The 12,731-nt window shown below is 43.9% G+C and overlaps 1 protein-coding gene across 2 annotated transcripts in view; it reads left to right on the forward strand.

Moving 5' to 3' along the window:
* Positions 1-12,731, forward strand: part of msh3 (mutS homolog 3 (E. coli)) — a 54,117-nt gene that overhangs the window by 33,673 nt on the left and 7,713 nt on the right. For both annotated transcript variants that reach the window (XM_061261747.1, XM_061261746.1), the window contains exons 20-21: positions 553-710; positions 11,390-11,576. In XM_061261747.1, the coding sequence (XP_061117731.1) occupies positions 553-710; positions 11,390-11,576 (345 nt within the window). The remainder of the gene's footprint in view (positions 1-552; positions 711-11,389; positions 11,577-12,731) is intronic.

The following is a 12,731-nucleotide window of genomic DNA, read 5'->3' on the forward strand; positions in this document are numbered from 1 at the left end:
AAACATGACGGATGCGATCGTTTAAAAGTGTACTGCGTTTTTGGGAATAGCAGTGCACAAAGCCAATAAAGGCAATTTAATCAGCGTACGTTTTTTTTTTTTGTTCATCATTGTGCGCTGTGTTCCAGCGTGGCTCGTTTAAGTCATAAAATCTGCAACGGGCGCGGGATTATTTCTTTAATATTTTGACCACGATCACGGTAAAGTTGTGTTACCTGCTGCAGTACTTTACTCTAGTGGTGCAGGATATGGGAATTTTGTGGCCAAAATCAATGACCAATATGTCTGTGATGTTCTCCGTAATTAACCTTGAGCAGTTCATGTTAAGATGAATGGCCAGTGATGTCCGTTTAAGAAGTCTATGTGCGGGGATTCTTATTATCATAGTGCATTATGGACATTTTCTCCAGTCGATGGTAACTGTTGTGTTTGCATCATCGTTGTTGTCTCTGGTTTTTATTGGGTTTTTGAAGATAAGTTTCAGAATTTTCTGACTGAAATGAGATTGACGACCCCTGACCCCTGACCCCTGACCCCGGTCTCTGTTCCCAGGGAGACGGCAGGAGGACCATGATCATCACAGGGCCCAACATGGGCGGAAAGAGCTCCTACATCCGCCAGGTGGCGCTGGTGTGTGTAATGGCGCAGGTGGGCTCCTTTGTCCCGGCGGGAGAGGCCAGACTGGGGGTTGTGGACGCCATCTTCACCAGGTACCCCGTTACTCAGCCTGGTCACTGCGCTGCACTTCCTGCTTCCGCCTCAATCTTCATTTTATACTTTTTTTCTTTTCCTTGCTCCTGACCCGGAAATCGATCAAGTTCCGCCATCTTTATTGACATTCTGTCCCGTTAAATGTTCCATATAGGAACTAGAAGACGTGCCGATACACAAAGGATTGTGGGTAAGGAACGATTGAGTGGGCGCTCGAAGGCGGACTCGTGGCTGTTTTCAGACGGCCTCTCTCCTGTAATTGTTCCGCGGATGGCGGCGTTGCGCCGCGTTTCTAGACGACGGAGCGATCGGAAAGGCGGCTGCGGTTGCCCGTGACAACGCTCCAGAAGCGACGGAGGCGGAGGGGGAAGGAAAAGCCGATAAATCCGTCACGACCTCCCTGAAGAGTGTTCCTCAGAGGACAGGTCTAGGTCATGGGCCGTGGAGATGGTGGTGTGGTGTAAGACTGCCTTGTGCCTGGCTTGCAGGACAGTGTTTGTTTAGTTCACGCACTGAAACTCGACAGTATTTGAACATTTTGTGACAAAGCTCAGTTTGTTGTGCTAGCCAGACTGGCAGTTTATTTAATCGTGTTTCAGCTTTATTGCTGACTGTATGAGAATACAATGTATGGGAGACATAACAACATGCTTACACCAAACATTTTACTAATTGCTAACAGATGCATTTTAGTGCTTTGCTTCACATTTTTAAATCATTTTTTGTGTCTTCCATGTAGAATTTGGTGCCAGTCAGCGCATTGTTGTGAATTGTAATGTGGTGCATTTTCCATGTAGGGCTTTGCCAAGCTTAGTGCAGTTATCTCCTCAGCCAGAGTCACACACAAAGCTTGTTCATCTTCTGCAAGACCTTACTGAATTAAAGAGAATCCAGCCAGATAAATCTCGGGCTCCACCAATCGATTATTATTGATTGCCTAAGTTCACTTTTTCGAATAATTATTAATTAATTGTCTACAAAAGCATGCAATCTTTTGAAAGGGCCCTGAACAGTTTATTGACACATTGAAATATGGGAACAGCACACTTTACACCCATTCCAGTCCCACAAACAGTTTCACAGATTTCAGCAAACACCATTTAACGCTCACCCACCCCCAGAACAGTCAAACGCATAATTATGTTCAGAGAAAGGAAACCATTTATCAGTCTGTCACATCTGTGAAACTCTTAGATTATTACAGTGATTAAACGCTATATCAAAATTCAGTTAGATTATTGTTGTTATTATTTTAATTGATTTAATCAATTAGTTTGATTGATTGTTGCAGCCCTAGAAATCTTCCACAGTTTGCATTACCATGTCATCATAACAACAATTCAGATTGTTGTTGTTGTTATCATTTTTATTGATTTATTAAATGAAATCAGTTGGTCAGATTGATTGTAGCAGAACTAGTAACCTCCCACTTTTTGCAGCGCTGAAAGGAAGGCGTAGCGTGCGTTTCGTGTGCGTCTCTGGCAGTTGTGTTGGGTGTCATCGTGTCCGCAGAAGCAGAGAGTGGGGAGGAGAGGGGAGGCGGAATTTTAGGAGGGGGGGGCACTTTCACCAACTGTCACTCACTCTATCTCACCTTTCCACCACAGCATGGCGCTAATGACTCATTTGCCGTTTTGTGTCAGAAGTTTAATTGCCTCCCGGGCTTGTGTCAGCCTGTCTTAATTAAAGTCAAACTTGAACTATGTCTGCCTCCCACGGGGGTAACAGCGAGGTGGGGGCACGATTGCTTCATCAATACCATGGGATCTGACAATCTTTCACCTTTGTGAAAAGATCGTCCTTTGTGAGGAACCCTGTTAATCCAGAGGTACTCTATTGACAGGTTTCCTCACCAGACTGGCCAAAGCCTCTATAGCTTCCAGGTTTCATTGCACACTCGTGTGTTTTCTCTTGCCGTTGTTTGTGTTTTTTCTTAATTTAATTTACCCCCCTTGCAGTTTTTTAGGGCTTTGGGGCTCAATACTTCCCAATTTTCCTAAAAAGTGTCTTTGTGAAAGCATCTGTACAAAAAGCACTGCACAAATGAACTTGAATTAAACTGAAATGAGTATGTGGCCATGGTCAGAATAGCTGTCTTTAGGTGGATACTGATCTTACAGCCAGGATGATGGATGGATGCCGTCGCAAACAGTTTAGACAAAGTTTCCGACCGCGTTGGGGAACGGGGTGGCTCTGGCACGTTAGTGCAGACACCGGGCGCTGTTCAGAAGGGGAGATGAGGTGAGATGTTCACCTGCGCTTGTTCCGAATCTCATCGCAGATGTTCGAGAGATTCTGAACAAGGTTACAGACTTCTGGTTGTTATGGAAACAGGAAATAAGCTGGAATTCGGAAATCTTTACCAAAGGGCCACTCGACTACAATTTCAAGTATTTGATTGTGTCCTCGTTGTCTGTCGTTTTTTAGACAGTGTTTTTTTCCGCTCTGGTTGCTACGTGCAGTCTGTTTTGACCTTGTTTCTTTTCCCCCCGAAAATGGAGACGTGTCCGAGGACCCAGAGACGTCGTCAGGCAGGAGGGGAGAGAAGGAGGCCGTATGAGTGGCTGTTGTCGACAGCGAATCAGAGCTCCCCTATCTGTATCACAGCGCAAAGGTCTCTTTGGCTCAGTTGGAGTGTGTCCAATGGTGGTCAATTAATTCTTAAGATGGATTGCTGCATCCATGCTGGTCATAAATAGCCTGGTTTCACTATTGGGGGTGTTGTGGGGACTGGTGCAATATGAGGGAATGTGGGGGGGATGTTAGGATGTTGTTAGTTAGGATTGTTTAGGGGGTTCAAATACTTGTGTACTCTTGAGAACAGAGATCACTCTGCACAGTGACAGTGAGAGGGAAAGTGAGAGAGAAAGAGGGAGAGGGCAAAAGAGAGAGAGAGGCAGAGATAAATTGAGAGAGAGAGGTTGCAGGCCCTACCTAGTGCGGTGCAGCACGGACAGGAGCTCCACAGTGGGGACTGGTTGTTGTTTGAATCACAGGGTTTGGACCAGCTGTGCATTTCACAGAGAGACCTTGGCCTTGTCTTCTGTCGACTCCAGCTGTTTTCGCCGCGCGTTCGGGTGGTCTGGATTCAGGGGGGTGGTCTTAGGAATAATGGCAGCATTGTTGTGGGTTGCTGTATGAGCCAGCTGATATATTTTTTTATTTTTTCCCTTCAGTGAAATACGAGGGTATAAATGGAAATGCAGGCCTGCTCAGAAAAGCCTCGGTGGACTTTGAGTACAGATCTGTAATGGCTTATGCAGACTGAGGCAGTCTATGTGTGGATCTGCTGGAAATCAGTGATGTGCGTTCAGGTCCAGGGGGACATTTTTATGGCCTCTTCAGTACTCAATTTAAAGCTCATTTGATTTTGTTCCCCCATTTCACTATTGGTGCCAATGTCCATTGATCCATTGACTGATTGATTCATAGATTGATTGATTTGTCAATCGCTTTAGGTATTGATTTCTTGATTGATTTATTTGATTGATTGATTTATGGATTGATCCATCTCTCTAATAAAACTGCTGTAGACATCGCAGTGCCCTGTTAACTGTCTGATTACTCAGTGACCGCTGCAGTAACAACTTTCTACCACTAGGCAGCAATGATGAAATGGAGGGCAACAGAGGGCCAGAGCCAACATGGACAGTTTTTTGAAGGACAATGTTTTTTAAAACTTGTACAGAGTGATGCAATATTTGGAAGGCATTGCTAGCTAAGGGAAAGATGGCAAATGTCAGCCTGTTTCCATGGTTTCTTAGATGCCAACATTGAGAGAAATGAGGCGTAGATAAATTATGAATTGATAAATAATCAAGGATCTGCAGACTTTGAGTTGCCCACTGCTGCCGAATCCTCTGACCGTTCATGTTGGGTCAAAACTTACATTTTTGACAAAAATGAGTTGGTGTCATAAATATGTTGTTTATAGGGCAATTTCATGTGATTTTGATAGCACATGAATATAATTTATCATATATTTTATAACATTGCGCCGTTTGACATTTCTGAAGGGGAATACCTTCTTTCTTTCTGTCATTGCAAGGAGGAGAAACTATGGTGTTAATTTTCACCTTTGGTTTATTTTCACAATATAAAAGTATGTTGATATGAGCCAAGGCAAAATTGAGTTATAAAATATTATCCAGTCAAAGCAGAATCCCCAGATGTTTTTTTGTTTTTTTTAAAGGGAATTCATTTAGGCTCCAATTATTTGTTAACTCTGTTTGATGTAACTACAATCTGTCATCTATAGCAAGGTAATCTTCCAGTGCTGTAAAATGCAGCCTGAAATCTTCTCCAGTGTGAAGGTTGTATTGAAGGCCCTTGGAGAATGGTGTTGGGTCTTTATGTTTCTATGGCTGTTGGAACAAATTGAGGCCTTTATTTCAAGGCTATGGCAGTATTTCTGGGAAAGCCAGTCTATTCTCAAAAAAATTCAGAATTTTCCCTGTTTCCACCATTTTCCATCTGGAAAATGTAAATAAATATTTTGCAGTTGGACGTGGTCCTTAAAGCTGGGCTTTATTGTACACACTCAAACAAACTGGAAAATGCTGATAATGAAAGCTCAGTATGCCCAACTGAAAAAACTACATGGGTTCTGTTTACCAGGAAACAACCCTAGGCGCCCAAGTGAAGTGCTGCTAAAGACTCACTCACTGTGCCACAGAGTCTGTGGTTCTTCTGGCATCAGCGCATTACCAGCGTAGCTAATCTGTCTATACCCGGTTATTTGTGGTGTAATCAAGCTGCTTAATGATCAAGTGAAAAAAACTGGAACATAAATATGTGCAAGAAACAGGAAAAAAAAAAATTATCAACTGGAATTTGTGCACTGAATCTTTGGTGCTTAGCGAGGGATAATTGGTCAATCAGGACGGCTTTGTGCTGCCTGTCTCCTGGCATGAACCCTTACGAGTTATCGGCTACACGCTGCTCCTCTGCTCTTCCCACTGAGCTGGTGTTATTTTATTTTTTTTAAGCTTGAGTTTCATTTTGATTGCGCTGGATGGCTGGTGACATCACGCACTTATAGACTGGCATCTTAGCGAGGTTAAGAATCCCTGGCAATTTATCCTCCTTTGAGCCCAGATTGAAATGGAGACAAAAGTTGACAGGGTTTTGGATAAAAAGAAGGAAAATTTGAATGTGCCACACGGAGTGAAGGCTGCTATGGATCGTTCTTAATACACGTCACAAACCATGTGACCTTGATTAATCTGCTATGATGGAGGACAACCTGCCCAGATAACTGCCTTTTTTGTTTTTTTTTTCGCCAAAAATATCGTTTTTAATTTTCACCTTGATGACCTTGATTCATTTGCTATGATGGAGGACAACCTGCCCATACAACTTTTTTTTCCGCCAAAAATATAGTTTTTTAAAATTTTATTTCAGGTCAACGGCAAAGCCTATAAATAAGCTTAAGCACAGATTCATTATCGTTAATTTCTGCGCAGTTCATGGTTACTCAAATCGAGCTGATCGGGAGAGAGAAGTATTTTTGTTTGCCAAAAATTATTACCCACCAGGGAGAGGAAAATGGCAGGTTGTCAACAGAGAGAAGAGCGAGGTGGATTTGCAAAATAAGCTGGCAATCTCTTACACCAGTCTCATTAGGAATTAGCTGTTTCCTTGTTGTGACATAGCCCAGGCTATCACAGAATTAACCCTTAGCAAGTTATGGAACACTGGCTGCATAAGCACTTGCGTGAATTTAGGAATTTTATTTTGTGTTGTTGATTTCGGAAATGAATATATTTAGGGAGATTGTGACTGGACTGAACACAAAATCGTCCCTTATCCGAAAGGCCATAGATCCTGTGGAATCTGCATCCAGTGGACATCGCATGAACACCCCATGGAGTGATCAGGTGTATGAGGTGCAGTTAAGGATGAGGGACTTGCTTAATTAAATGCAGGCACATAAAAAAATATATATATATATTCTCTCAAGTAGGAAATATTTGCTTGATTTAAGTTGCTGTTTGCTTGGCAAGAGACATTCTTGAAATTAGTCTCACTGTCTCATCTCATTAGTAATTTTTGTCTTGTTTTTAAGAAAAAAGTAATAGAAATAAGTTTTTAAATCTAAGATTAGATTGGTTACAACTGAGCTGTCAGCTGACTGCCAATCAGAATCCACATTTTTGTATGGGGCCGATGTCCTTTGAAGCAGTGGATGACACTAAAGGGGTTTGCTCTCTGGATTCACTGAAACCAAACCCACTTGATTGGCACTCGACCATTTCGCATGATCACTAAACCTATGATCTTCACTGATTGCACGGCAGGTGCTCCTGGCCAGAATAGAAAGTAGACGATGTTTTGAGTAAATTAATGTCTGGTTTTTGTTCAGCAAATGTGGTCAAGGCAAAGGAATAGACCAGACCAGATCAATGGATTACAGATCTGACATGACCAATTTATGCACCAAACCTTGGGGGTTTGCTGCTGCCTCGATCTGGTGCTGACCAATGCTATTTCTGGGGAATAATTTGAGATATTTATTGTTAGTATTGACAAGCAAATGCATGGATGTTATAGATTAGCGTTACTCTGCTTCAGTTGTACATGCACCAGACTGAATGTTCCCTTGACTGTCGATTGGCAGCTTGTTTGTAACTGTTTGGCACCCTGAGACCACGTTCTGTGAAGTGCCTTTCATCAAAATGAGAGAGAATTGATAAATGAATCAGTTGGATTGAATGGTAGCAGCTGCCTTGGTTCTAGAATAACAAGTACACGTGCCCTTTTTCTTTAATGAATTCCACATTGAGCTAAATATGTACATGTTGCAGCATGATCTCTTGCCCTTTGCTTTTCGTATCAGTCACACTGTGTGTGTGTGTGTGTGTGTGTGAGAGCATGTGTGTGAGCGTGTGTGTGTGCTTGTGCGTATGTGTGTGTAAGCATGTGTGAGCGTGCGTGTGTGTTTGTATATGTGTGTGAGCGGGTGTGAGCGTGTGTGTGTGTATGTGTGTGTCCATATTTGTGTGCGTGTGAGTGTGAGTTTGTACAACAGGATCTGTAACAGGATCAGAATGTGACTGTTGTCACAGGCAGCGTGTGGCGCAAGGCTGATTTTTGACAGGAAAGAGTTGCTTAGCGACCCTTACAGCTTGCTGCAGCAAGGCCACACAGAGCCCTGAGGGAGCGTGTGCGTTTGTGCGTGCATGTGCGTGCGCGCGCGTGTGTGCGTGTGTGTTTGCATGTGTACGTGTGTGTGTGAGACTGAGAGAGAGAGATATGTTTGCTTGTCATCTGCACCATGTCATATTCTTTACAAAAACCATTTGAGAGAGTGAATGACAGCAATTGTCATAATGTTTTTGATAATACCGTGATGTGCATTAAATTGGTTTGTGCCAGGTTACGGTATTAAGATAATAACTTAATGTACCCATGCTGTGCATTATGTAGGCTACACTCAGTCATCCACATGGCAAAACCTTTGCAGGAACAGCACATAATGTATAGTGCATTAGAGATATGATTTGTTTCTTTCTTGTAATTGTGTATTCGTACTGCATTAACAGCCTATAGCTGCATTAAGGTGTTGCAGAACTAACAGTGTCTTTTTCTGGGACCTTCTCTACCTCTCTGTCTCCACACTAGGGCCATGGGGCTTCATTTGCTTCTGTTTTAAATAAATAACCACCCTTTGTTTGGGTCAGCTCTCCGCGACCTGCCAGTAAATATTAATACTGTTTCTAATGAGAGCATTCGGCGTAGCTCAAAGATTTATTATTTTTCTTTCTTTCTTGCCTCCGTCACGGAGGCCATCTGCGACACGCTTTGTTGATTTTCGTACAGCAGCATAAAGAAAGGGACTGTGTTGTACGCCAGGCCGTCTGATATTAAACCGTCATTATTAAAATGTAAACGGCTGCCTTATCGCGAAGGCGGGGAGGCAGACACAGCGCCCGGGCTCACTTCCTCCTGTTCCCGCGCTAATCAACAAAGAAGGCCGTTAGGCTCCTGTGCAGCAGTCTTATTTGATTGGATTTTGAAGATGTAAATTCCCTGGTTTGGCATCGCTCCTGAGGTTAATGCGTCACGTACAGGCGCAGCTCAGTGAAGGGAGATGTCAGAGGACAGGCCACCGCAGGACATGGTGACTTAACTCAAAGAAACAGCTGAGGTTTTGCTGCTGGGGCATTCTGTCAGAAATCCATCACTTTCCGTCCTCACCCTCTCAGATTTGAACACCTTTTTTAATACCTGTTATCCTATCTGTGAGAGTGTTAGAGTGTGGTCTGATTAACCAGAATGTCTGGTTCATCATTCAGGACACAGGGGCTCTCAAGGTCGACCCATGTTGGACCCCGCGCCCTACCAAAGAGACAGATATCTTCTTCAAAAATAAACATAACAGTGTGCCTCTGTTATTATCAGAAAGCTTACAAACAAGGTTTTCCGCAATTTGGTCCAAAGGTTTTTCTCATTAAACCTTCAAAAACTCAATTTCACAAGGCAGGATCAATCAATCAAGCACGGAACAGTATTTGAATCCAAAACAATTAGGTATTTGATGTGTTTCTTGTTGTTGCTCCAGTGTCAGGCTACATTCCAGCCAGCAGATGCTGTTTAAGCAGGGGGGGGTGTGTGTCTGTGTGTATGTGGGGAGGGGGGTATGATTCTGATGTTTATTCCCTGTTATCCACTACGCAGTTGTTCCAGCTGTTTGCTCCAATCTCCTCAGAAAGGGATTATTTTTTCCCAGTAAACCATAATCTTGATCCGCAACATTTGGCTTCATTTATGAACATTTTCCTGGCTCAATAATGATGATAATAAAAAGATCTGCTTTGCTGCTGTGTAAAAATGGCGTTTTGCCCTGGCCTGAAGAACGGTCTGCATTGCATTCAGATGTGACGGGGGTGATAACTTTGTTACTTATTTAAGTAACTGGATAATTTCAACTGATCTTCACATTTCAAGGGATAGTGTCAAAATCCAGGGAAAAGTTTGTGGAATATTTGCCTGGGTGTAGTGCAGGCACATTTTCTGATTGCTTGCTCTATAAAAGTCTCTCACTTGTATTTCATGCACAGACTCATGCACAGCCACAAGCACACACACACACACACACACACACAGCCACACGCACACATGCACACACACACACACACACACACACACACACACGCACAGCCACACGCACACACACACACGCACAGCCACACGCACACACACACGCCCATGCCCATGCACATTCTCACACAAACACATACACATGCGTTCTCACACACATAGGCATACACACACACACATTTTCCCATACCCACCCACACACTCACATTCTCACACACACACATAAGCATGCACACATGCGCATTCTCACACACAAACACACATACATAAGCATGCACACACACAAATAAGCGTGCGCGCACACACACACACTCACACACAAGCATGCGCACACACAAACACACACACAAGCATGCACACACACAAACACACACACACACACGCACACACACAGTCAGCCACGGCCGTATCACATTTCTCATGTTATGGGAAAATGAAGCTGGCGCAGGATGCAGTGGTGCCATCCAGAAAGAAAGTTTTCATCCACCGACGTGTGCGATTCTCCTCCCTCCGCCCCCCTCTCTCTCCCCTCTGGACGGCGCGGGCCCGCAGCCTGTGGGACCAGCGGGTGTGGGAGGGCCGTGGGTGTTCTCTTTCTTTTGTTCTCTGTTCTTCTTGTTCCTGTTGGGGGGGGGGGGTTCATATGAACGCTGATCGAGAACACCTCCACCATCCCTCGCTTAAATGCTCGCTATTTTGATTTTGGAGCGTGCTCGGTAGAGCCGAGACTACCTCTCCCACTCGCGGCGTGCCTCGCCAAACTGCGCTCTGCACCCAAAATACACCCCCCCCCTTCCAACGATCACAGTGTACGAAGGGGTCCTGGTGGGCGTGCTGGAGACATTGTGTGCGTTCAGGGTGCTGGAGTCGGTAGTGTGCATTGTTCAGCCATTTTGGGGGGGGAGGGAAGCCAGTGCACGGTTTGCTTGCCAGTTCTGTTGTAAAAAGAACATTTCCTGACATTTTAAATAGGCTTAGCACTTTTTTTAGTAATGCCATAACATAATGTCATTGAATAGTCCAGATTTTATACGGCCAAGCTACACAGACTCAGCTCTCTAAACTCATGCACTCTGCTTAATAATAAATTAAGTTGAAATACATTTAGTTTAAAGAAAATCTGTTACAATACTTCAACTAAGGAAGGGCAATGTATTTGCTCATTTACTTCTTACCTGAAAAAGCTTAGTTGCAGTGCGTAATGTAAAACAGCGCGTTAGAAAAGGTGTTCAAATCTGAGAGGGTGAGGTCAGAAAGTGATTCATTTCTGACAGAATATGGCCATTCTGATATCATGTTCGGTCTGTTTCTGTCTGTTCTCTTCATTCTTCTAAAATAATTCCTTCTTTTATGTTCTACTGTGTTTTTTACATTCATTCCGATGCATATCTCTTCGTTTATTTCTGCTGTGTTCCGGTCTGGTCTCCTCCTATTCCCTTTCGTTCCGCTGCAGTTTATTCCGTTACAATGCGTGGCAGTGCAGGCTACTCTATCGCAATTTTCTATTCAATTCTAAACGCACGTTTTTCTATGTCAGTTCCCGCCTTCATCTTCTCTCTGATTGGCTCCTCGGCAGGATGGGCGCCTCCGACAACCTGTCACGGGGCAGGAGCACGTTCATGGAGGAGCTTCTGGAGGCGTCGGAGATCGTGTCCCGGGCCACGCCGCGCTCTCTGGTCATCCTGGACGAGTTGGGGAGGGGCACCAGCACCCACGACGGCATCGCCATCGCCTACGCCACCCTGGAGTTCTTCATCCGAGACGTGAGTGCCACACCCGACGCCAGGACATGGGTCTCTCCCTTTAGTCTTGTAATGCGACTTATATTATTTTTTCCATTCAAGTTGAAAATATTAGCTAGTTTATGTTTCAACTGCCGTGTCCGATTTGACTGAGCCGGATGGCCGTATGATACTGCTGGGATGTCTCGATAACCAACCACGTGAACTGCAGAATGGCCTGTCGTTACCAGTGTTTTAGTGACGTTGTCTCACCTCATTGACAATATTTCTGTAAGCCTAGAATACTTGAGACCAACTTATTTTTGTTTTTTTTGCACTGCAGTTCTACTCATCAGTACACTTTTGCTAGTAACAGATTGCAGAGAACTTCATAACTTTGTTCAGTTTCTGTCAGTGCTGTGGAGTTTGGTACTGCAGTCGTATGTTTCCAGAAATATGAGCAATCTGCTTCAGGGCCTAATCAGCAGAGTAGGACCACTTCCCAGTGTGTAATAATGCAAGATTTGTTTGGATGCTCAGCTTGTAACCGCAAATAAGTCCACAATACAACAGCAATGCACTCAAAACAGACTCACGAAACAGGTTTGAAATTAAATCAAGATATTATTTATTGTATCTTAATGATTAAACTACTTGGGTGAGTTTCCACACGTCACCAGCAGGTGCTTGGAAATGAATGAATCATCTGCGCAATGTGTTTCTTGCTAAATTCACTTATTTCATTTGGGTCTGGAAGACTGGAGTACCCCAATGTTCCTTAAGGACAAATGACTTGGAACTGAAACAGCATTTTGGACGAATAAATAAAAAGAGAGCTTGCAAGAAATGCTGCGTGCTGGAAGTGCTTCTTCCATTTAGGGAATGAGAGTGGGGCTTACTCAGCCCGTTCTGATGGGGCTTGAGTGGGACATCAGTCAGGCCCTTACTGCTGTCCCAAGCCGTAGGTCCAGGGCTTTATCTACAGTTTGTTCTTACTGCTCATTGCGTTACATTACATTTTATTTAGCAGACGCTTTTATCCAAAACAAAATCTAAAAGCCTAGTCTAAATATGGCAATGTTACACTTAACTGCCCGCCTCTGCCAACGCTTGATCAGATGCGCCCTGGTCACATGACAGGAAGTGGGTGCGGCGCCGTTGAGTGTATAGGAACGTAGTGTTCAGTGGCTCCAACGC

This window comes from Conger conger, chromosome 11 (assembly GCF_963514075.1).
Source record: "Conger conger chromosome 11, fConCon1.1, whole genome shotgun sequence".
Taxonomy (NCBI): domain Eukaryota; kingdom Metazoa; phylum Chordata; class Actinopteri; order Anguilliformes; family Congridae; genus Conger; species Conger conger.